This window comes from Bombina bombina, chromosome 8 (assembly GCF_027579735.1).
Source record: "Bombina bombina isolate aBomBom1 chromosome 8, aBomBom1.pri, whole genome shotgun sequence".
NCBI classification, from domain to species: Eukaryota; Metazoa; Chordata; class Amphibia; order Anura; family Bombinatoridae; genus Bombina; species Bombina bombina.
The window spans coordinates 44,918,523-44,945,927 of record NC_069506.1 but is presented as its reverse complement, the minus strand read 5'-3'; the positions used below and the strand labels follow the sequence as shown (position 1 = coordinate 44,945,927).

The 27,405-nt window shown below is 36.0% G+C and overlaps 1 protein-coding gene across 1 annotated transcript in view; it reads left to right on the top strand.

The window, feature by feature from the left end:
* Window positions 1–27,405, top strand: part of LOC128637982 (glutamate receptor U1-like) — a 134,779-nt gene that overhangs the window by 52,804 nt on the left and 54,570 nt on the right. The window contains exons 4-7 of the mRNA XM_053689866.1: window positions 9,244–9,275; window positions 20,422–20,478; window positions 21,933–22,112; window positions 25,542–25,768. Coding sequence (XP_053545841.1) covers window positions 9,244–9,275; window positions 20,422–20,478; window positions 21,933–22,112; window positions 25,542–25,768 — 496 coding nt within the window. The remainder of the gene's footprint in view (window positions 1–9,243; window positions 9,276–20,421; window positions 20,479–21,932; window positions 22,113–25,541; window positions 25,769–27,405) is intronic.

The following is a 27,405-nucleotide window of genomic DNA, read 5'->3' as shown; positions in this document are numbered from 1 at the left end:
TATGTATATATATATGTGTGTGTGTGTGTGTGTGTGTGTTTAGCTCAGTCGCAATATAGGACTCTCTAAAGGGATGTATAGAGTACTAAACATTCTCTGATTATTCAGTTTTACCATGGAATTGTAGTACCAAATTTGGCTGCAACTCCTAGCTTTGTCCATCGATATAAATAGCGCACCCTGAACTATGAATAATGCTCCACTTGTAATGTAGGCCTAAATACTCACAGACATCTTACATTTTGTACAACTACACATTTTTGTATGGTGCTTTAAGCGATGTCCGCTTAAATAAAGACCAGATAATGATTTAGCCAACCTCATCCTGCGAGGCAGTGGGGCATCTGACAGCTTCAATACAGATACTTGTTTTCTTGGAATCTTTTCTAGCAGTTCCTAAATTTCAGCTGAAAAGAACTTTTATGTAAAAGAATTCTTTGAAAAAGGTAACAAGGAAAAGCATTCTGGGATCAGTGAAACCCAGCTGACAGATGAAGAAAGCAAGCCTTGTTCTACAACTCTTGTAAATCAATGAAAACAAATGGTCAACTAGGAATTCAGGATGGGGAAAATTAAGAGCAAGAACTTCATGAAACATTTTCTTCTGTTTATTCTTACATACTTTTTATGTAACACTATTAGTTATTTTTTTATGTACAGAATGCTCTACCAAATATAAACATTTTTATTATATTGTCCTAGTTTGTTTTGCGTAATGTAAGACCTGGGAATCTATTTCATATTTTTAGTTCACCTCTTGCAAGTTTAGTTTGTAGTCGTCTCTTTTGTGATCTCCCTGTGAATAACTGCAGTTGTAAATGTCTGCCAATTACTGGCCTATTTCTGCTCAAGAACTGCAATGCTTGTGGCTCTCAAAAGGAAATTAACCTACGAGTTTAATCTCGTTGTGGGGGTTGTATGTTCTGTAATGGTTCTGTTTGGTTTGTGGGGTTATGTGGTTATTGGCGTGATGTGGTTATTGGCATGTTGTGGTTATTGGCATGTTGTGGTTATTGGCGTGATGTGGTTACTGGCGTGATGTGGTTATTGGCATGATGTGGTTATTGGCGTGATGTGGTTACTGGCATGATGTGGTTATTGGCGTGATGTGGTTATTGGCGTGATGTGGTTATTGGCGTGATGTGGTTATTGGCATGTTGTGGTTATTGGCATGATGTGGTTATTGGCGTGATGTGGTTATTGGCGTGATGTGGTTATTGGCATGTTGTGGTTATTGGCATGATGTGGTTATTGGCATGATGTGGTTATTGGCATGATGTGGTTATTGGCATGATGTGGTTATTGGCGTGATGTGGTTATTGGCATGTTGTGGTTATTGGCATGTTGTGGTTATTGGCATGTTGTGGTTATTGGCATGTTGTTGGATGTTAGGAATTTCATTTTTTCAGAAGAATGAGATTGGTGTAGATGGATATGTACGTATGATCCGTATAAAACTTTACTTATATTTTTGCCTTGATAGGAATCCTTTTGTTGTTGTAGACTTTTTTTTCTCATTTGTTTTTGTGATCTCCTCTAGTTTAATAAAGTTTATTTTGCTGTCTGTAGGTGGAGTTTTAAAATTTACTCATTTTTGTAAACTTTTTCGGCTAGATTATGAGTTTGGCGTTAGCCATAAAAAGCAGCGTTAAGGGGTCCTAACGCTGCTTTTTAACGCCCGCTGGTATTACAAGTTTGGCAGGTACAGGTGTACCGCTCACTTTTCTTCCGCGACTTTTCCATACCGCAAATCCCCTTACGTCAATTGCGTATCCTATCTTTTTAATGGGATTTTCCCAACGCTGGTATTACAAGTCTTGGAAGAAGTGAGCGGTACAGCCTCTACCTCCAAGACTCCTACCGCATATAAAAGTCAGTAGCTAACCCCTAAACCGAGGCCCCCCCCACATCGCAAACACTATAATAAAATTATTTAACCCCTAATCTGCCGACCAGACATCGCCGCCACCTACATTATACCTATGAACCCCTAATCTGCTGCCCCTAACATCGCCGACACCTACGTTATATTTATTAACCCCTAATCTGCCGCCCCCAACGTCGCCGCCACCTACCTACAATTATTAACCCCTAATCTGCCGCCCCCAATGTCACTGCTACTATATTAAATGTATTAACCCCTAAACCTGTCGAACCCTAACACCCCCCCTAACTTAAATCTATTTTTAATAAATCTAAATAAAATTACTATAATTAAATAAATTATTCCTATTTAAAACTAAATACTCACCTATAAAATAAACCCAAATATAGCTACAATATAACTAATAGTTACATTGTAGCTATTTTAGGATTTATTTATTTTTTACAGGCAACTTTGTATTTATTTTAACTAGGCACAATAGTTATTAAATAGTTATTAACTATTTAATAACTACCTAGCTAAAATAAATACAAAAGTACCTGTAAAATAAACCCTAACCTAAGTTACTATTACACCTAACACTACTCTATAATTAAATTAATTACCTAAACTACCTACAATTAAATACAATTAAATTAAATAAACTAAATTACGGAAAAAAAACACTAAATTACAGAAAATAAAAAAAAATTACAATATTTTAAACTAATTACACCTAATCTAATCCCCCTAATAAAATTAAAATTCCCTACCCTACACTAAATTACAAATAGCCCTTAAAAGGGCCTTTTGCGGGGCATTGCCCCAAAGTAATCCGCTCTTTTACCAGCCCTTAAAAGGGCTTTTTGCGGGGCATTGCCCCAAAGTAATCAGCTCTTTTACCTGTAAAAAAAAGAAATACAATACCCCCCAACATAACAACCCACCACCCACACACCCCTACTCTAAAACCCACCCGATCCCCCCTTAAAAAAACCTAGCACTACCCCATTGAAGATCACCCTACCTTGAGCCATCTTCACCCAGCCGGGCACCACTGGTCATCCGATGGGGCAGAAGAGGACATCCTATCCGGGCAGAAGAGGACATCTGGGCCGGCAGACATTTTCTTCCAAGCAGCATCTTCTATCATCATCCATCCGACGATTAACAGCTCCATCTTGAAGACCTCCGGCGCGGAACATCCTTCTCGGACGACGGACTAACGACGAATGAATATTCCTTTAAATGACGTCATCCAGGATGGCGTCCCTCGAATTCCGATTGGCTGATATGATTCTATCAGCCAATCGGAATTAAGGTAGGAAAAATCTGATTGGTTGATTTAATCAGCCAATCAGATTGAAGTTCAATCCGATTGGCTGATTGGATCAGCCAATAGAATTGACCTTGCATTCTATTGGCTGATCCAATCAGCCAATCGGATTGAACTTCAATCCGATTGGCTGATTAAATCAACCAATCGGATTTTTCCTACCTTAATTCCGATTGGCTGATAGAATCCTATCAGCCAATCGGAATTCGAGGAACGCCATCTTGTATGACGTCATTTAAAGGAATATTCATTTGTCGTTAGTACGTCGGCCGAGAAGGATGTTCCGCGCCGGAAGTCTTCAAGATGGAGCCGTTCCTCGTCGGATGGATGAAGATAGAAGATGCGGCTTGGATGAAGATGTCTGCCGGTGCGGATGTCCTCTTCTGCCCGGATAGGATGAAGACTTCTGCCCGGATAGGATGTCCTCTTCTGCCCCATCGGATGACCAGTGGTGCCCGGCTGGGTGAAGACGGCTCAAGGTAGGGTGATCTTCAATGGGGTAGTGTTAGGTTTTTTTAAGGGGGGATCGGGTGGGTTTTAGAGTAGGGGTGTGTGGGTGGTGGGTTGTAATGTTGGGGGGGGGATTTTATTTCTTTTTTTTACAGGTAAAAGAGCTGATTACTTTGGGGCAATGCCCCGCAAAAAGCCCTTTTAAGGGCTGGTAAAAGAGCTTATTACTTTGGGGCAATGCCCCGCAAAAGGCCCTTTTAAGGGACATTTGTAATTTAGTGTAGGGTAGGGAATTTTATTATTTTTGGGGGGCTTTTTTATTTTATTAGGTGGATTAGATTAGGTGTAATTAGTTTAAAATATTGTAAAAATTTTTTATTTTCTATAATTTAGTGTTTTTTTTTTCGTAATTTAGTTTATTTAATCTAATTGTATTTAATTGTAGGTAGTTTAGGTAATTAATTTAATTATAGAGTAGTGTTAGGTGTAATTGTAACTTAGGTTAGGGTTTATTTTACAGGTACTTTTGTATTTATTTTAGCTAGGTAGTTATTAAATAGTTAATAACTATTTAATAACTATTGTGCCTAGTTAAAATAAATACAAAGTTGCCTGTAAAATAAAAATAAATCCTAAAATAGCTACAATGTAACTATTAGTTATATTGTAGCTATATTAGGGTTTATTTTATAGGTAAGTATTTAGTTTTAAATAGGAATAATGTATTTAATTATAGTAATTTTATTTAAATTTATTAAAAATAGATTTAAGTTAGGGGGGGGTTAGGGTTAGGGTTAGACTTAGGTTTAGGTGTTAATACATTTAATATAGTAGCGGCGACGTTGGAGGCGGCAGATTAGGGGTTAATAATTGTAGGTAGGTGGCGGCGACGTTGGGGGCGGCAGATTAGGGGTTAATAAATATAATGTAGGTGTTGGCGATGTTAGGGGCAGCAGATTAGGGGTTCATAGGTATAATGTAGGTGGCGGCGGTGTCCGGAGCGGCAGATTAGGGGCTAATAATATAATGCAGGTGGCGAGGATGTCGAGGGCGGCAGATTAGGGGTTAATAAGTGTAAGGTTAGCAGTGTTTAGACTCGGGGTTCATGTTAGGGTGTTAGGTGTAGACTTAGAAAGTATTTTCCCATAGGAAACAATGGGGCTGCATTAGGAGCTGAACGCTGCTTTTTTGCAGGTGTTAGGTTTTTTTTCAGCCAGCTCAGCCCCATTGTATCCTATGGGGAAATCGTGCACAAGCACGTTTTAGCCATCTTACCGCTACCGTAAGCAATGCTGGTATTACAGGGAGAAGTGGTGCTAAATTTGCTCAACGCTCACTTTTCTGAGGCTAACGCAGCCATTCAGAAAACTTGTAATACCAGCGTTGTTTAAAGTGAGCGCTGGAAAAAAAAAGGCTTGTTAGCAACACAAGTTTTTACCGACAAAACTTGTAATCTAGCCGTTTGTTTTTTTACCAAAATTTTCAAATATATTTGTTTCTGTAAATTAACCCATTTGTGGAGGTTATATATGTTCTGTATTACTAAAACAGTTAAAATACATTGGTGTGTGCACCACCACGTTTCTTTTTTTATCTACAGAATTTTAGTATTGGATATTTTTCCTGATACTCGATATTCTCTATTCTTATTTTTTTGTATGACAAATGTGTCCTAATATGGTTACTCTAATTTATTGGTGTTACAGTTGAATCTGACAAATATTCGTCTTTATTAAATTTCACTTGATAAGTTTGTAAGAGATTATACAATTTATAATAATGACCTTGCTGTTAAACAAATTATAATGTCAAAATTAAACTTTCATGATTCAGACAGCATGCAGTTTTAAACAACTTTCCAATTTACTTTTTTTATTTAATTTGCTTCATTCTCTTGGTATCCTTTGTTGAAAAACATACCTAGGTAGGCTCAGTAGCAGAAATTGACTACTGGGAGCTGGCTGTTGATTGGTGATTGCACATAGACGCCTCTTGTTATTGGCTCACCTGGTGTGCTTAGCTAGCTCCCAATAGTGCAGTGCTGCTCTTTAAACAAAGGATACCATGAGAATGAAGCAAATTTGATAGAAGTTAATTGGGGAAAATGTTTAAAATTGAACGCTCTATCGAAATCATTAAAGAACATTTTTGGGTTTCATGTCCCTTAAAATGTCAATTAAAGGGATATGAAACCCAATTTTTTTTTCTTTCATGGTATCTTTATTTGAAAAGCAGGGATGTAAGATTAGAAGCTGGCCCATTTTTGGTTCAGCACCTGGGTAGTGTTTGCTGATTGGTGGCTAAATGTAAATCAGCAAGCGCTACCCAGGGTGCTGAGCCAAAAAAATGGGTCGGCTCATAAGCTTTACATTCCTCCTTTTTTAAATAAAGATACTTTATTTGATACTTTATTTGATACTTTATTTGAAGAAAAATTGATAATAGGAGTAAAATAGAAAGTTGTTTAAAATTCCATGCTCTATCTGAACGAAGAAAGAAAACATCTAGGTTTCATATCACTTTAAGGCATATTGGAATCAGTAATAGTGCTCTTGCTAAAATATATACTGTATATAAAAAAAAATCTTCTTAAACCTCATTTAAATGTAGGTCATTGTGCAATTAAATACAGTTTACTCACATGGTTGTAAAATAAATCATTTTATTTAGTTGTGATTGCCATTTTTCATGATTCCCATGTTGTGCATTTTTAAAACACCAGATCAATGCCAGAGCAAAAATGTTTAATAAAATTCTACCCTAAGAGGAGCGTTTCCATATGAGGTTAATTATGTCTCGTATTCTGTACCTCATCTCATTCTTCCTTCCAGAAAATTCAATATAAATTCCTGGTGATGCTTCAATTGCTATGGCAACCTGCTGACAGTTACACATTTAAAATATCCCATGTTTAAAATGTCTCTTTTAAATGATGGATCTTACAATTTTTAAGCAGTAAGCGAAGCGCACTATTAACTCCCAATTCATTTTACTACTCTTTAGCACACACAATTAGTAAATCAAGCACATACCATTTTTGTTCGGATCATTTTACATTTGAAATAATATACTCTGCTCTTTCCAGTAAGAGTTTCTTTGGTGTGGGTTTTTAATTTTGTTTGAGAAAAAAAATAATTTTTACTCTCACCTATTTTACTTTTTTTAGATAGGTCAAAGGGTAATTATTTCAACTGACAATGAAACATCTAGCAGGGCATGAGATTGTTTTAAGGGAGAGACATTGCTTTTGTTTGTGTGTTATTGGAAGTGGAGTGAGAAACTAAATATTTATTATTCTGCACTTGGTGCCAACTGAGTAACTAAATTCTCTTTTTAGCATAATCCTATTTGGGACTTCTCTCTGACCAAGATGAGAAGAATTAAATAGACATTATAATCAAAACTGAAATACATATCAGTGTGTTTCAGTTGTGTATAACTATCAATAGAAAAAGATTTGCAGACTTCACCTTGATGCAATTAAAATTGATCTAATGTTTTAGTTATGATTAGAGGCATTAGTGCATGTTTGTATTAGTTATCACTAAACAACACCTGCTTTTACTAGACTTATTTTTACTAATGTTTACTATGCACATGTGGTATGTCTGTCTGTCTGTCACATGAACCTATAATGGATAGATTTCCATAAAAACCTATTTGTCAAATGAATATCGCATAGAAAAAACTGTAGCCTAGCAACTGGAAATGTGTGCAGTTTACAGTTGTGAGTTTTGCTATAATCATGGAGTAACATTTATTTGACAACCAATCACTCCTTGCCTCATAGAAAAGAGTTCTACAACTCTGAAAAAGTAAAATAAAAATGAAATAAAAAATGAAAAACAAGACAACATTGTCAGCAGGCTCGGATGTGGACCAAAATTAGTCCCAGGCATTTTAAGCCAGAGTAACCCGCTCTGGTATATATTGTGTCTCTGCATGTGTGTATAATATAATATATAGTGTCCCCGCATACGTGGTTTCTATAGATACCACTAATGGTCATTTAAGATAAACTCTGAAAGGTGAAGCGAGGTTCAATTAATTTCTATCATGATCTCGCCTGCAATCACACATATAATATCAGAGGAGACATGAACTTCACCATCAACATAAATTGCAGTATGGTCTATATCATGGCCTACAGATGAATGCTTTGAATGTTGTGCATACAGTGAAAGTTATCACTGAACAATGAAAGGATTTACTAGGAGAATTTGTGTGTGTGCGCTAATGCACATTTCAGTTTTGGGGGGCCTATTTAACAAATGTCTGTCCGACATGATCCGATCAGCGGTTCAGGTCCGACAGACATCGCTGAATGCGGAGAGCAATGCTCTTGTGAACTGCTGGTGTAACGCAGCCCCCTGCAGATTTGCGGCCAATCGGCCGCTAGCAAGGGGTGTCAATCAATCCTGATCGTATTGGATCGGATTGATTTCACGCGATCTCTGTCCGCAGCCTAAGAGCAGGCGGACAGGTTATGGAGCAGCGGTCTTTAGACGCAGGCTTCATAACTGGTGTTTTTGGCGAGTGTTGAAGGCTCGCCAGAAACACGGCCCTTCAAGCTCCATACGGAGCTTGATAAATGGGCCCCTTGATCTTAATGCCCCTTTAAGAGTTGTTTTTATAGATCACACAAACTGTAGCTTAGATTCAAGTAACTGTAAAGTTAGAGCAGTAGTAATTCCTGCAGGAACAATTTCAGATCTTTTACCTTCTAAATTAATTTCTTGTTTTAGTGTAACATTTTTTTCTTAAAAATTATTCTCTTGTGAATTGTGATTTACAAAACAGAGACACTAAAGCCCAAATTAAACTTTTATGATTCAGACAGTGCACAATCTTTTTTTTATATGCACATTTTCTGATGCACCAGCTCCTGCTGAACATGTATATGAGCCTGTGATTGGCTGTCACATGATACAAGCGGGCCGACAAATTGAAGTAAATTTTGAAATTTGGCAGAAAAAAAATCTACTGCTCATTTAAAATTCAAAATAAAGTATATTTACCAAGTAGCGGATGCTGCTAATGCAGTGCGAACCTTCCGGCTCGCCGGAAACGCAAGTTAAGCAGCGGTCTTAAGACTGCTGCTCCTTAAAGGGACATGAAACAAATATTTTCTTTCATGATTTAGAAAGAGCATGCAATTTTAAACAACTTTCTAATTTACTTCTATTATTTAATTTGCTTCATTCTTTTGATATACTTTTCTGAAAAGCATATCTACATAGGCTCAGTAGCTGCTGATTGGTTGCTGCACATAGATGCCTCATGTGATTGGCTCACCCATGTGCATTGCTATTTCTTCAACAAAGGATAGCTAAATAATGAAGCAAATTAGATAATAGAAGTAAATTTAAATGTTGTTTAAAATTGTATTCTCTACTTGAATCATGAAATAATATTTTTTTGGTTTAGTGTCCCTTTAACTCGTCCATTTTAGTGTTTAAGTGTTTACTACATTGTCTTTTTTAATTAAGTACAACTCTTGTTATATCAGTCAGTGAAATTAAAAATGATGCTTACAAAATGAAGTAACTATACAACGCACACTAATATTTCGTGTTTTTCTTTTGTTTTTAAGATGCTAAAGAAAATCAAGAATTTATAGATAAGGTAAGTTTAAACTTAGCGCTGCGGAATCTGTTGGCGCTCTACAAATAACCAATAATAATAATAATAATAAACTTTGTTTAACAATAAAAATGTATTACAGCTATTTCTGAAAAAAATATTCCATCAACTCTTTATGCACCACAACGATTCCCGGATACTGTGGACAGTGGCAAATAAAGGGGTGAAGGAATATTCTTCGCACTTTCGTACAGTAATGAAATGACTTCTAACATTTGACAAGGAGACAGTTTTCCACTGGGGTTACTGCTGGGTATGGATGAGCGAATGTTTTCAAGCTTTCCAAAAATAAAATTAATTTCAACACATTCGTTCATTTCAAATTTCAAATCTAACATCCATTTAATGTAATTGTATTTTTAATCTTTCTTTAATGTATTATTTGAATTAAATTTTGTCTAATAATTTGATTCAAATGATGTAATATATGAATTTGAAAAAATTTGAATCAATATATTTGAATAGTTTTTCTAATGCTCTTTTTAAATGTAATATTCCAATTATGCAATATTCGAAATATAAATATTTGAATACTGGTGTTGTCTAAAGAGAGTCTTCTTGTTTTGCAATATTCACACTATGCTGTTGGCCTTTTTTGTGTGCAGTGCAGTACACATAACCTTAAAGGGACAGTTTACTCAAAAATGTTCTCCCCTTTAATTTATTCCCAATGATCCACTTTACCTGCTGCAGTGTAATAAATTGTTTACAAGTATTTCCATTACCCTTATATTGGCATTTGAAATTGTTTATTTAGCCTTTGGTATCCCCACCCATCCTGAAAGTTTTTGGCCTCAAGGCCAAGCTGTGTTAACACACCCAGTAGAATAAATTACATTATCAGTGGGTTATAGAAGATATAAGGTAATAAAATGTTATTTTTTCATTGTTCTCTCCAAGTATTGGTGATTGGTTTATGGACAGATATAAGATAAGAAAGCATGTACAGGGAGTGCAGAATTATTAGGCAAGTTGTATTTTTGAGGATTAATTTTATTATTGAACAACAACCATGTTCTCAATGAACCCAAAAAACTAATTAATATCAAAGCTGAATAGTTTTGGAAGTAGTTTTTAGTTTGTTTTTAGTTTTAGCTATTTTAGGGGGATATCTGTGTGTGCAGGTGACTATTACTGTGCATAATTATTAGGCAACTTAACAAAAAAACAAATATATACCCATTTCAATTATTTATTTTTACCAGGTGAAACCAATATACATCTCAACATTCACAAATATACATTTCTGACATTCAAAAACAAAACAAAAACAAATCAGTGACCATATAGCCACCTTTCTTTGCAAGGACACTCAAAAGCCTGCCATCCATGGATTCTGTCAGTGTTTTGATCTGTTCACCATCAACATTGCGTGCAGCATCAACCACAGCCTCCCTGACACTGTTCAGAGAGGTGTACTGTTTTCCCTCCTTGTAAATCTCACATTTGATGATGGACCACAGGTTCTCAATGGGGTTCAGATCAGGTGAACAAGGAGGCCATGTCATTAGATTTTCTTCTTTTATACCCTTTCTTGCCAGCCACGCTGTGGAGTACTTGGACGCGTGTGATGGAGCATTGTCCTGCATGAAAATCATGTTTTTCTTGAAGGATGCAAACTTCTTCCTGTACCACTGCTTGAAGAAGGTGTCTTCCAGAAACTGGCGAGTAGGACTGGGAGTTGAGCTTGACTCCATCCTCAACCCGAAAAGGCCCCACAAGCTCATCTTTGATGATACCAGCCCAAACCAGTACTCCACCTCCACCTTGCTGGCGTCTGAGTTGGACTGGAGCTCTCTGCCCTTTACCAATCCAGCCACGGGCCCATCCATCTGGCCCATCAAGACTCACTCTCATTTCATCAGTCCATAAAACCTTAGAAAAATCAGTCTTGAGATATTTCTTGGTCCAGGTCTTGACGTTTCAGCTTGTGTGTCTTGTTCAGTGGTGGTCGTCTTTCAGCCTTTCTTACCTTGGCCATGTCTCTGAGTATTGCACCCTTGTGCTTTTGGGCACTCCAGTGATGTTGCAGCTCTGAAATATGGCCAAACTGGTTGGCAAGTGGCATCTTGGCAGCTGCACGCTTGACTTTTCTCAGTTCATGGGCAGTTATTTTGCGCCTTGGTTTTTCCACACGCTTCTTGCGACCCTGTTGACTATTTGAATGAAACGCTTGATGTTTGATGATCACGCTTCAGAAGCTTTGCAATTTTAAGAGTGCTGCATCCCTCTGCAAGATATCTCACTATTTTGACTTTTCTGAGCCTGTCAAGTCTTCTTTTGACCCATTTTGCCAAAGGAAAGGAAGTTGCCTAATAATTATGCATACCTGATATAGGGTGTTGATGTCATTAGACCACACCCCTTCTCATTACAGAGATGCACATCACCTAATATGCTTAATTGGTAGTAGGCTTTCGAGCCTATACAGCTTGGAGTAAGACAACATGCATAAAGAGGATGATGTGGTCAAAATACTCATTTGCCTAATAATTCTGCACTCCCTGTATATGTACACAATATGATAAGTAATGAGATCTGATTATACCTACAAGAGCTCAACCCATTTTGTTGCTTCAAAGCACAAAATCATCTCATTCAAATACACAAATAAGCCTTAAAAGCAAATCTCATACATTTTATACCCTGCAGCTGGTAAAAAAAAAAGTATTTGGAAAAACATTTTTACTGTATATTGTCCTTTAAGAAACAATGCCTTGATAGCCAAAGGGAGCTCGATATCTCATATCTTTTGTTTGCTTCTGTGATGGAGCCTCTGCTTTTTATAAATGGCACTGCTACTACCTTTACAACTGGACCACACCCTGGTTCTATCTAGATGCCTTTAAGTTTGTAGGGATTTAAACCCGTTCCTACAGACTCCTACAGTGATCTTTAAAATGATAAGAAATAAGGAACCTACAGAGACTTTTCCAAATGTAATTCCAGACTCCAGAAACTGTCTGGGAAAATGTATCTTCAAAGAGGCTCACCACAGTCACAAGGACACTGCTGGATGGTTGTACAAGTGGGCCTCCCTTTGTGGGGCCTTTCATGCTTTAAAGGGGACTATATAGATAAAGATACTTTCCCAGAAGCTGCAACACAGAAGAATCAGCACTGCATGTACTCTGGGGCTGCTCTTTTGCCTGAGTCTTATTGGATAAATGAGAGCATAAAGAGGAGACAATCTAATCTATGCATTTTGTACTCTGATGAACTATTCCAGGGGACACACAGCGGATCCTATAAAGGATGCTTTGCACCTGATGTGCTGTGTTAAGGATGCTTTATGGTTTGCCGAAAATCGCCTGGTGCTGATTAATGAGAGAGTGCCTAACCAGTACTGCTGTATGCTTATCTCCATCCTGTTCAGAAACAATTCCATTATTAGTGGTTACTTAGGTGGCCGTCTGCACACCCTTCTGCCCCATTAAGCTTTATCAACTGTCTCACCACTTCACAGCGATAGGTTAAACCACCATTACCCCATACCACCCCCAGTCCAATCCTATCACAAACTTTCCCAAGCAATAAGTGTCTTATTGTAAACTTTGTATTACACAGTTACAGTAATGATGTGAAGCGAAGATGTATGTTTGTATACCGATAAAGCTTTGTATTGCGCAGTGGTCCATTATTTGCTGAATCATAATACATTAAATGTTATGATAAGTATTAGACTTGTGCAGCACCAAATATTTTGGTTTGTCTGAATCTTTCGGAACAAATATTTGGTAAAATTTATTTTTATATACTCAATATTCTTGGAACGTTTATATTTGTTTTCATTAAACAAATGTAAATATTCCTTTTCCTACACGTGAAAAAGTTCACCTGTAGCGTTATACTTATCTCTAGCACGCTGGAGAGCTGTAATAGTTTGTACCTTTTTCTCTTTATAATGCCTTAGAGAGAGGTTATTGTGAAATCTAAATTCCAGGCACCTACCTCTAATATTATATAAGTAAAATTGGTCTTATATCTTATGAAAGATTTTGAGTACAGTATATATGGAAAAAAAAGCCGTAGGAGAAAATAAAATATAAAAATATGTATTTTATTGTTACAAATATGCAGTATTATATTACAAAAATAAAAATGTTTTTATTGCTAAATAAATGCAATGAACATTTTTAAAAATATGAATCCAATATTGCAGAGTTACAATCGTTTAGTCATGCTTGCATATAAATACAGTAAATATTATAAAGTAAATATGATGTCTATGAATAAGGCCAGGGGGGCCGATACGCGTAAGACAGCTTAGGGGATGAGCTGTGATTAAGATTTTACAAATTATGAATAAAGTTTTGACTTTTTAATTCAAGCGCTATGTTTGACTCGCTGGTGTTCTAAAGTTTTTGAAATATTATACAATACCAGACAGTCTGACTGCATTTTGGTTTAGATAATCTTTTCTGCCCCCTTTTAAGTTTAAGGAAGGGGTATTTATGCCCTGTTAAACAATCTTTTGACATTACATCATGAGTAATTAGCAAAAAATAAATAAAATCCTATAACCTTGAGCTAAAATACAAGTGGCTTGCCACCATTGAGAGTGGGTATAACACACAAACTATTTTATAACCTTGAGTGAAAAAGTTCAGTTCACAGTAGCATATCATTTTACTTGATTTTATACTCATTTTATTTGAAACTATTAAATGTTTAAATTTATATCATAATAAAACATAATAAAAAATATTAAAATAAATGTGTTCATTAATAAATTTAGCAATGCATTTTTTTCTTTCATTTGGAATAACTTTATTGATATATAACCTTTTATTGATAAAGTCACAAATAGCTAAACTACATATTCATTTATAAGCATGAATAAAAAGATGTGCCTGAAACACTTCCTCTCAGGGTGCTGCTAAAAGGAGGCTTAGCTTAGCGAATCTTAGGGCCTGTTAAAGGACCTTCTCCAACACAGGCCCTGGGATCTGCTGTCTTAAGCCTCCTATTATCGCGGCTCTTGGCTTCGAGAAGAAGGATGTGGCGTAGCGCAGCTCTCCAATGCACTAGAGGGAATTATTTAAACCCCCCACCACACTCACTACCCAACCCCCTCTTGCATATGTTTGGTTATTGTGAAACACCTTATTATGCAGTAACTTTAATTTGTTTTTTAATTTTAAACCATTACAAATTAAGTCCTTTAATACAGTTATTAAGCTGGCTATTTGGCAGAGTGTATAGACAGCATTTATCTCCCTCTCGCATGATGCAAAGTTGGTGTAAACCAGGGCAGTTCAATCTGAGGGCAACATGGACATGAATAAATCTGTTTAATGCCCACTTTGCCTTTTTTAATTTTGCATGTGTAGTAACCTGGGTCAACTAACTATAGGTGGTCTTTAGCTTGATAAAGGGGACAATCATTTTAAACAGCAGATTTAACTGAAATTGCCTCCTATACTGATATTGTCAGTATTGCAGTATTTGCTATAGAAAAGCTATGTAATCAAGAGGTAGTGGCAGTGGGGGTAGAAGAATAAATGTCCCTGTAGCTACTGTGAAGCCAAAAAACTTATCAGCTGCTTGCCTGCGTACATCTACTAAAAAACTAACTGTTCTATGGGTACAGAACATTTCTTATTTTCCCACAATATTCCTGACTAGGAAATCTACTTGCCAAAGTAAATTTTCTACTCACCAATGGCTATAGGCAATCAGAAATTTTGAGCCATATATTATATATAGTATATATATTATATATATATATTATATATATATATATATATATATAGTAAAATATATAATTATTATTATTATATGTTATTTATAAAGCGACAACATATTCTGTAGCGCTGTCCCTGGGTAAAATTAATTTAAGTAAAACAATGATACAAAACTTGTACGAGAATGAGGCCCCTATTCCAATCAGTGGCGTCCCTAGGGTTGGTTGTCGCCCAGTGCGGTAGAGTTATGGTGTTACGCCCCCCCACCCCCCAGAAAGCAGACACACACAAACAAAAACACAGGCACACACACATACAAACACTCAGACACACACACACTTAAAAACACACTCAGATGCACACACAAACACTCAGAAACACACTTAGACACACACACAAAAACACTCAGACACACACACAAAAACACTCACACACACACAAAAACACTCACACACACACACAAAAAACACTCAGGCACACACACACAAAAACTCTCACACACACACAAACAAAAACACTCAGGCACACACACAAACACTTAGACATACACACAAAAACACTCAGGCACACACACACAAAAACACTCAGGCACACACTCACAAAAACACTCAGGCACACACACAAACACTTAGACATACACACAAAAACACTCAGGCACACAAACACAAAAACACTCAGGCACACACACACAAAAACACCCAGGCACACACACACAAAAACACCCAGGCACACACTCACAAAACCACTCAGGCACACACACAAACACTTAGACATACACACAAAAACACGCAGGCACACACACAAAAACACTCAGACACACACACAAAAACACTCAGGCACACACACAAACACTTAGACACACACACAAAAACAATCAGACACACACACACAAACACTCAGGCACACACACACAAAAACACTCAGGCGCACACACAAACACTTAGACATACACACAAAAACACTCAGCCACACACACACAAAAAACACTCAGAACACACACACACAAACACTCAGAGACACAAGAACAAATCACTCAGGCACACACACACAAAAACACTCAGGCACACACACACACAAACACTCAGACACACACACAAAAACTCAGACACACACACATACAAAATATGTAAACTGCACTGCATTCATTATAAAGCTCATGCCTAGAGCTGCTCCCTGGCTCAGCAGAGCATCAAATGAAAGATAAACAGTGCACTCTAAAAATAAATCACTAAAGAAAAGGTTTAGGTGCGCAAACTATGAAAATTCTGCTCTCTGACTCTGTTCCAAGTCTGTCAGTGGCCCCGGGCCGCGTGCTTACCGCTTCTTATGGCCAATCACCTCTGCACTCTGCCCACCCCCAGAACCCCCCCCCCCCGCCCTCCCCCTTCTACCTCTTCAGTGTGCACTTAGTGTACCGTAACCGTACCAGTCTGGTGGGCATCATACATGGCTCCTTCACTTAGAGACAGTGTCAGACAGTTATGCGGTCAGTACCAGGCATCTCCCTCACGATTTCCCGGTTCCCGTTTAGAGAGACAGCACAGCAGTGAGTGACTCCACTGCTCCACACGTCACTGAGCAGTGAGCACAGATAGGCAGGCAGGTTTAGGCTAGCAGCTCAACTTCGCAAGCCCCATGGCATGCCCACAACATTCATGGTGAAATTGGACAGGGGAGGAGCAAAGTACAAACAAGCAAAAGCAGCCAGGAAAACTATTTGTGGAAATTGCAGCGCTGGCTCAAGGGGCAAAAAAATTAAGTGTCTACATTTTCCCCAGTCCCACTAATTTGACAAATGTTGGGCCCCTCTAATAAAAAATCTATTGCATTTCTACATTGTATTTCTTTGAATTCAATTAAAAAAAATCTATTTTTTTTGGTGGTGGTCACCCCCATGGTGGGTGTCACCTGGGTGCGGCCCGCACCCCCCTAGTGACGCGACTAATTCCAAAGAAACTTACAATCTACAATATATATAAGTATTTTTTCTTCAACCCCATGTTGTGCTTTAAACCTGTCCTGAGCAGTACTGCACTGGTGTCGAGAGGAATCTATGTTTAAAACATATATTGGAAGAAAAAAAAGAAGAGGCTTTGTTACTTAATTTTGCCTATGCCTTACCCAGAGTCCTCTACTCCAGCTGTTCCAGTGGAAAACACAGTGCAAGTTTTCTGTAGAAAAAATGTGCTTTTGGGGTTATACAATGATCTATTGAGAGTTAAGAGACACCACATTAACAGTAGTCAAGCGCCAGATGCTGTGCAGTGTTAGCTTATTTATAGCCATAGAGCTCTGACAGTCCATACAAAACAGGAGATTAATAAGGCCAATGCCAGAAAGTCACTATGAAAAAATCAAAGCGTAAAAGAACAGACTGGTTTGTGTGTTTTTAAGTAAAAGAAGACATTAGAGAATTTTTTTTTTGGCTGAATGGAACATTTTCTGGGAGCGGGTTACAGCCATTTGGGTATCATTCAGAACAGATTATTATTCATATGTTAATAATTGACTCGATAAGCCTGGTTTGATATTCTTCTGTTCGAAAAAATCAGGCGATTTCTCAATTAGATATATTTGAACACTCTGCCTTAAAGTAATGGTAAAATCCGAGTGTTTAAAACATCTAGGATTTACCATTACTGAAAATAAACGGTAGTTTCAGTAATCAGTGTCAGGGTTTTTTTCCTGTTGTCTTTACCATGTGCTGCTGGCAGCCATTTTACTCACCTCTCTCCTGACTATGGTGCATTGTGGGGGGATGCTGCTCATTTCCTGCACTTCCTTTTATGGCCAGACTGGTGTGCATCATCCATGTGAGACAGGATGCAGTCTCAGAATAGTGATGTCATCACTTATTATTTAAAGGGCCTCTGTTCAGTAATGCTTTGTCCTTTGCGTTGTCTCAGACCTGTTTTGTGAGAGTTCCTGTATATTACCTGGTTGCCTGAGGTCCTTCCTGGTTCCTGATCACTGGCTTGTTCCTGGACTCTGCTGTTTTCCTTGTTCCTGATTCCGGCTTGTCTGACTATTCGCTTTGGCTCCTGACTCGGCTCGTCTGACTACCAGCTCTGGTTTTGATTCCTGGCTTGTTATTTGACTTGTGGACTTTTTTGCTATTAATAAAGGTGTGATTATTTTTGCACTTCTCGTCTCAGTCTGATTCCTGGCACCCTGACATTCAGTTTATTAAAAAAAGGGTGCTAAACTAACCCTTTCTGTGCCGTGGCAGCTCGCTAAAGTCAGCAGCTCCGGCCACCCACTGCACAGTGCTCTTTATCAATGGGGTGATGTTTCCACCTCTAAACCAATAGCCATGCTAGGATGTCAGATGACAACGCATGGCTATTGGGTTTAGTGGTGAAAGCATCACCTAATTGAAGAAGAGCATTATGCTGTGGGCGGCCAGAGTCATTGACTTTAGAGAGCTGCCATGGCACATAAAGGTTGAGTGTAGCATCCTTTTTTAATAACTGATGATATGAAACTAAAGGTTGATTTAAGTGATGGTAAATCCTAGCGAACCAGTGGAAGTTTAAAGGGACATTAAACATTAAGGGCCGAAAAGTTGGCACGCTAACTGTTGCAATGTGAGCACTATCGGCTTTTTGGCATACGTTGGAAATAGCGAGGCATATTACAAGTTGAAAGTAAACCCTCGCGTAAAGGGTAGTGAGTTAAAAAAAGGGGGGGTTGCACTAAACACAACATAAATACATTGAAAATAACAGTTCACACTCATATATAACACTATCTGATAAAAAATAAGTCATCTAAATATTAAAAAGAAGTTATAAAGGTTAAAGGTATTATGGTATATGACAAGTTGTTTGACTGCAAAGGGCTATATTGTATATATATATATATATATATATATATATATTTATATATATATATACACACATACTGTATGTATTTATGTGTTTTACTGTATGTTTTTCACTTACAAGATAATGTATTTTTTATTGTGAATACATATATATATATATATATATATATAATATATATATATATATATATTTATAAATATATAAGATATATATATATATATATTTGTAATGTATATATGTGAGTGTATATATCTTTACCTGTATATCTATTCCTATAGATACGTAGGTATAGACATCTATTTTATATTAACATCATCTCATATATTTAGCGCATGTGCAGCAACACTCCTTCAGATACCTGCACTGAAACTTAGGTTCTAAAATGGCGGCTCTCTAGAACACAAAAACAAAAAAGAAGGCATCTCAATGGTGCAGAATCATCAGTGCAACAATCACTCCATAAATAAAACAGAATGCTCACAAATTGGTTGTGCACTTAGAAGTGCATATATTTGCGTTCTGAACCTTATGCCGTTCAGTTAGCTATGATCCAGCTTCACCAATCCCTGCTTCTCCACAATTCCTTTCTTCTGCAGATAAGGCATTTACTTTTATAGACTCTAATATACATGCCTAAAGGGATTACGGTGATTAGTGTTATCTGCTCCATAAGACATACGGTATAAAGAATTCAAGAACAAACTGCGATAAAAATAGTAGTTTAATATATAAAAGTCTTAAAAAACATAAAATATACACGATGCGTTTCTTTGTGTTAATTTCATCATTTCAATCAGGTGTATTTGATCTAAAATGGCAGTACCCATAATTATAGGGAGGTACGTGCAGTGTTTAATGTCCCATTAATTTTGACATTCGTGTCCTTTTATGGATATCTGAAACTAGATCACAGATGAAATAACCAACTGTATTGTTAGTGGGTTTTGAGGAGAATTGAAGAACCTCTCCCTAGATTATGGCCATGTAAGTGTGCATATGGTGACACTCGGCAACAGTCATCCGTCTTTATAATTATCCATTTAAAAAAAGATATTCTATAGATATTCTGCCTGAGATCTTGTAAACATATTTAATCTTAAAGAATTATAGACATATTTGAGTTTCTTGGTTATTTATCTAGGGCAAGAGGTTGTAATGAGATCATTCAGAGTGTGGGTGTTCAATAGGAAATAAGAGACTATTTTGTTTGGCATGAATTGTGGTTAAGTCGAGCAGACAATCTATTAAATATTATACTGGATGAACACATTACTGAGAAGATGAATGGAGAACAACAGAAGGATATTTTCAAGCAATCTACTAAATCAAGTTAATGTTTGGACTGTGGACTCATGGTGGGACAAAATAAAAGTATTCACAGCATGGAGACCCTCCTATTGTGTCCAAGAACATAAAATGGATATCTGCAATAGGTGAACCCTAAAGCACACTGTTCTATGGAAACAGATTCAAGCCATCCCAGATATTTCACTTTGTTTCATTTGTAATCATTTTAAACTGTGGTGGGAATATCACCACCTTATTTAGTTGCCACTTAAAAATAAATATGTAATGTACTAAATTTCTTTTTGTTTTGTTTTTTTTGTTTTTCAGAGTAAAGAAAGAACAAAAAGAGAAACTCAACATACTTTGACTGTTACAACTATCCTGGTAAGACTTTAAAATGTCCTAGTTAAATTAATCTTTTAAGATAAGTAGTAGAATAAATTAACATTAAAGTGATTGTAAAGTTTATCAATTTACTGCCCAGTATATAAAAATTAGTCGTAAAAACAGGGGCACTTTAATTCATTAAAATGTTTAAAGACACTTCATTTGCAAAATAATCACCATTTTGTGATGGTAAAAATTGCACCATTCCTCCGCCTGCATCTCATACTTTATTTAGCTGATCGATAACGAATCCGACTTCATCCAATTGTTGCATGCCCCACGAACTGGACACCAAACGGGGCGGACAATGATTGGATGAAGCCAGAGATGTGGGCGGAGGAACATCACAATGTTTACCATTTACTGATTTGTGCATGTGCAATTTGAAATCACTAACTAAAAAATATTAAATGTGCACTGCAAAACTGTTACACAAGAAAACTGCTAATTGGACAAGAAGATAGCTGTGGGCGGAGCTTGGCAGAAATTTTTGGCTGCTAACAAACTATTATTTAAAAGTTTAATGTACATCTTATAAGCTTTCTGGTAAATAAGAATAAGTATTGTGTCTTGACTGTCCAACTGCTCCTCTGCTACCCTAAAGATATTTAATTTGTCATTATGCAAATGTGACCCCATGAACTAATCAAAGCAAAATATATTTTTTCATAAAAATGTATTTGTCCTAAACAATTTTATTTTGTGCACGCGTATAGGAAATATGTAAGTTTGTTAGTCATGATTAAATAGGGTGACCATATTGCCGCTTTAAAAAGGGACAGATATGAAAAATACATGTGTCAGGTCTGTTTCCAGGGCTGTTTAAAGAAATGTTTTGTATAAGAACCCTGACATATGTATTTTTCATATGTGTCCCTTTTTAAAGCGGCGATATTGTCACCCTATGACTAGCTCATTGGGTAAAAGTACATATAAGCTAATTGCGCTGTACTTGTAATACCAGCGCACATTAGCATGAGTTGGTATTACTCAGTTGAGCGCAAATATCACTTTTGCGGAAGCGATATTTTACTCTAAACTTGTAATCTACCCCTTTATTTTTTACTCTAGAATGTCCTTTTAAACTTTTTTTTCCCATTGATGTTTGAGTGACAATCCAGGCATTCACTGCAATGCTTAGTTAGGTCAAAACATAATTCTTTGGTTCACTGATTCCTGTTCAGAAGAGCATTGTCTTGCATTTGAGGGCTTGGCAACACTTCTTAAAAGATTTAAATATGTATAGTGAAGATTTACAGAAGAAACTTCATGCTGAATTATCGCCCTCAAGTGGTTTATACTGTAATATGTTGTTCACTCTCCGTTGTGCATTTCTTGTGTGCAAAAAGTAATATTGAGAAAATAATGAATATTATGGAAAATGTTGGCCAGTGTTGTGGATATAAAATGCTTGTTATATATAAAGGTTAAAATATGTTTTTATTTTATAGGAACAACCTTTTGCTATTAGAAATAACACAGGACTAGAAGGATTCTGCATTGACTTAATAGCTGAGCTTTCAAAAAAAGTGGGATTTAATTTCACTGTCTCTGTAGTGAAGGATTCACGCTATGGTGCCAGAGACCAGACTGGGAAATGGAATGGAATGATTGGAGAGATTATAAATGGGGTATATATTGATAATTTTATTGGTATATCATATCTATTGTTTAATTTGTTGATTTTATATATTAAAGGGACAGTAAACTCAAAATTAAACTTTCATGATTCAAATAAAGCATGCAATTATAAAGTTATGTACATATGCTTTTCAACAAAGGATACAAAGAGAATAAAATGCATTTGATGATAGAAATGAATTAAAAAGTTCTCTATTTGTATCATGAACATTTCATTTTGACCTCAGATATCTTTAAGTTAATATGATATGATACAATACAGAAAGATTACAGGGCTCTGCTTCCTAGAAATTAAACAAAAAAGGTTAAAATACTCCATTTTTATGTGAAAGAACAACAGTTATAAATGTTAAAATGTTTTTTTGTTGTTTTTTGGGACTTTTTTTAATTCATACTTTAGATAGATCATACAATTTTAAACAACTTTCCAATTGACTTATATTATCTCATTTAATTAGTTCTCTTGGTATCCTTGGTTAAAAAGCATACCTAGGTAGCTCAGTAGCTTGGAGCTTATCTGCTTATTGACTGCACATATATGCCTGTTGTCATTGGCCTACCATTGTGGTCAGCTAGCTCCCAGTAGTGCATGGATGCTCCTTCAACAAAGGATACCAAGAGAATGAAGCAAAATCGATGATAGAAGTAAATTGGAAAGTTGATTAAAATAGTATATTCTATCTGAATCATGAAAGGAAAAATTGGGGTTTGATGTCCCTTTAAGTAAACTCTTTCAATGTATAGCAAAACTAACATGTACAATTGAGTCCTGGTACACCGCAGTTCACTGGCTGGTGGGTACAACACAAACATTCATTTATTCTTAAAAAAAAAAAAAAAATTTGAAACATTCTCTCTTCATTTAAAGTTATTTCATATCAGAATGATTTGATTAACCTTATATCTATTCAATTTTTAATTTATGTGTGTGTTATAAAATACATTTTAAAATGATGCACATTCACATAAGTATTGGCTGGATTAGGATATTTCCAGTCTCAATGCAACCATGTTCTGTACAACTTTGAACCCTGACCCTGCAACATTCTACACTTTGAGGATTGCCTGAAGTGTAGGAACTAATTTATACCTGTCGCTAACTAGCTACAGCAAATGAAATAAAATATATGATCTCAAGGATGCAAAAATCCCTGAGTTGCAAAATAATATAATGCATTTTTTTTCTAACAACATAGCAGTGAATTTTTCTAAACATATGTTTTGTATTAGTGCTGGATTGCTAATATATAAATATATGTTGAAAAGTATATCATTGTCCCACAATGTTTGCTTTTATATGTTCCAGGGAAATGTATTAAATCAGTACCTGACCACACAGCTACATTTTTTTGGTTTCCTAGACAACACTTTACCTCTCTTCTTCAGATTTGACATTCGCTGGCTTCTCTGAACTCACTGCTCAGGCATGCTTTGCTGACAGTCCCCATAATTTATGTATATAGAGTGGGTCACAGCAGCTATGGATTGATTTATGACTATAATTTCTTGCTTCTCCTGGGGGTATGTGGAATATAGGTTTTCCTGTCAATTGCTTTGGGATTTTAAATAGCCAAGCGCTGAAGCTGTTGGCTTAGGACTCGGGTGTTAGCACAATGTTCAAATATTTATATTACTGGTTCCAAGATAATACTAGAGAGGCTGTATCACCAGCATGAGCTATTAAAGAAACCCATCCCAGTTCATTTCACTGAAATTAAGATAATGGACACTACTGCTTGACCCCTGTAATCATTGAGGATGACCCTTACCGAAATCAAAATGCATCAAGTTTAAAGGGACAGTCAACACTAAACATGATCTTGTTTAAAAAGATAGATAATCCCTTTAGTTTTGCATAACCAACACTGTTATATTATTTTACTTTTTTCCTCTATGATTTCCTTGTATATAAGCTTCTGCAGACGGCCTTCTTGTCTCAAATCTTTTGACAGGCTTGCATTTCAGGCAATTAGTGCTTACTCTTAAATATCTCCCTGGGAGTGAGCACAGTGTTATCTATATGGCACACATGAACAAACAGTATGCGTTATTAGCTATTCACAGCCAATCAGTGAGATAAGAGGTGGACTGCAGAGTCTTAGAAATTAGCCTATGAGCCTACCAAGGTTCAGCCTTTAACAAAAAATACCAAGAGAGCAAAGCAAATTTGATGATAAAAGTAAATTGGAAAGTTGTTTCAAATGACATGACCTATCTGAATCATGAAAGTTTAATTTGGACTTTACTGTCCCTTACATTTTCCAAGCAACATTTTATTTTCTCTTAACAAATGGATGAATTAAAGTGCAGGATGTAAACACGACTGGGCAACTATGAAGAAGAAAAAAAACTGTTTGGTAAAACAAAAACCGTTGAGGTTGCTCTCTTCCATGGGATACTTTAGTTTTACTTTAAAAATAATGGTGCATATAATATATATATATATATATATATATATTATATATATATATATATATATATTATATAATATATATATATATATATATATATATATATATATATATATATATATATATATGTGTGTGTGTTAATATCTCCACACCCTTCTGGATACCAATATCTTTAGCATTTCCCCTTCCATCAAATTATTCTCCCTCATGCAATCTTCACCTTCAAGAGGGACACATATATGCATCTTGTCTTTGGCTCACCCAATGTGTTCAGTTACCCCCCAGTAGTGCGTTGTTGCTCCTGAGGTTTTACCCTTCAGCAAAGCATACGTAGAGAATGAAGCAGATTTGATAAGAGAAGTAAAATGAAAATGTTATTAAGATTGCTTGTCCTATCTGAATTACAACACATCTTGTGTTAAGCTAGCTCCCAGTAGTGTATTGCTGCTCCTGGGGTTTTACATTTAAGCAAAGCATACCTAAATGTAGCCACCAATCAGCAAGTGCTATCCAACGGTCTGAACCAAAAACGGGCCAGTTTCTAAGCTTTCATTCCTGCTTTTTCAAATAAAGAGAACGAAGAAAAAATTATATTAGGAGTAAATTAGAAAGTTGTTTACAATCGCTGCTCTATCTGAATCATGAAAGAAAAAAATTGGGTTTAGTGTCCCTTTAAAGGGATACTAAACACAATTTTTTTCTTTAATAATTCAGATAGAGTAGCAATTTTAATCAACTTTATTATTTACTCCTATTATCAAATTTTCTTTGTTCTCTTGCTATCTTTATTTAAAAAGCAGGAATGTAAGCTTAGGAGCCGGCCCATTTTAGTCTCAGCACCCTGAATAGTGCTTACTGATTGGTGGCTACATTTAGCCACCAATAAGCAAGCGTAACCCAGGTTCTGAACGAAAAATGGACTGGCTCCTAAGCTTTACAATCCTGCTTTTTTTTAAAAATAAAATCTTGCGTATCCCTTTAATCATTTGTTATTGTATTTGTTTTCAGGAAGCAGATTTGGCAGTGGCTCCTTTAACAATTACCGCCGTTAGAGAAAAAGAGGTGTCTTTCACAACTCCTTTTCTGCAAACTGGAATCAGCATAATGTTTAGAAAAGATGCAGTCGCAGAGAGTTCATATCTTTTTGGTTTCTTGAGTCCATTCAGTAAAGAAACTTGGATTGGAATTATAATTGCTTATTTGGTCACCAGCTTCTGTCTCTTTCTTGTAGGCAGGTAAGAATCTATTTATGTCACACCCAGAATATAATTACAATAAATGCAACAATACATTTTAGTCAGATTTTTGTTTTGGAACAAAATGTGTTTAAATTTGTATTCAACGCTAACTTTAAACTAGAAAGAAACAAATATTTTGAGACATTTGTTATGAAATTAATTTTTTTGCAAAATCTTACAAGTTCAAAGTAAAAAGTTATCGTGCAAGTAAAAGTAAAATGTGCGCTAACTTCTATGGTGTGTACTGTTAATATTTTTATTTAAATATATTTATATATATATATATATATATATAATATATATATATATATATATATATATATATATATATATATATATACACATATTTAGACATCTGTATACATTGTAGCCCTTTCCAGTCAAACACTTGGCCATATATCATATTACTTTCAATTATTTAAAAACCTTTTGATTAATATTTAAACAATATTTTTAATAAAAAAATGTATCAATGTTTGTAATACTTTATTTGATGTGTTTTTTTTTTTTTAACCCATACAGTTTACATTAGGTCTGAAGTTGCGCTAAATATTCTAGTGCAGATTCAGCTTTCGCTCGAGTGCAAACTATAACTTTCATCATGTAATTCCTAATACCAGCCAAATTAGCGTGGTCGCAATATCCATTGAAGGTATAGGCTGCATATACAGTATATACCATGGACTTGTGCAGGCTAATGGTAGTGGGGTCAAGCAAACCTGGTTATCACGTGCTCCCTATATTTAGCGTGCCACTCGTACCAATACCTTTTACAGTTGAGAAATATTTGGTAGTATTTTTTTTCTTAGTCACCTATGTTCTTAGTTGAGTTCATCTATTTTATTTCTTACCTGGTGTAAATATTCTTGCACTTCCACAAAGGCTTAAACCAACAAAGGAAAAAAATTAAAGCATTTTGCCTCGATTGGGCATACAGAACCATATATTGGCCTAGATTAGATTATCCATACCAAAACCCTTCACTAAGAATAGTGCACCATCTGGTATTTAAAGTGAATGGTAAAATAGTCTTACCAGTTAACATGGCTGACATTTTTTTCACCCTATACTTTCAATGTATAGCGTGGGCTGCGGTAAAATCGATCATATTACAAGTGTAGCGCTATTGATTAGAATAGCACACCATCTGGTATTACAAGTGAATAGTAAAATAACACGAAACGTGGTAACATCCCTCATATTATAAGTGGTGAGTTATGTTAAGACTTTGTAACAAACTTCACTATTTTTCTTTTTTTTTTTAGCGGGCACCATCACGTTAACTCACAGACAAAAGTCAAGACCTCAGTTTTGTAACACACCACATAGAAGTTATTAGCTGAAGGATTTAGCCGACAATTATGTATACAGACAAGCAACCTCTCCAACTGCCCATCACCACTGATATTATTTTGGTTTGAGATCATTCATTTTTTTTCCCTGCAAAAATTACGTAAAAGCAAAATAATTACGAAGTCTGAAATTAACCTATTAAGCAGTGTCTCTATAGCAAGGTTTATTATTTTATTTTATTATTTCATTAATACAATTATAACAGAGACCACTGTATTGATAAGCAGAGTAATTGTATCTATTACAAAAATTTAATGCACAAGACACTAAATTCTGTGTGC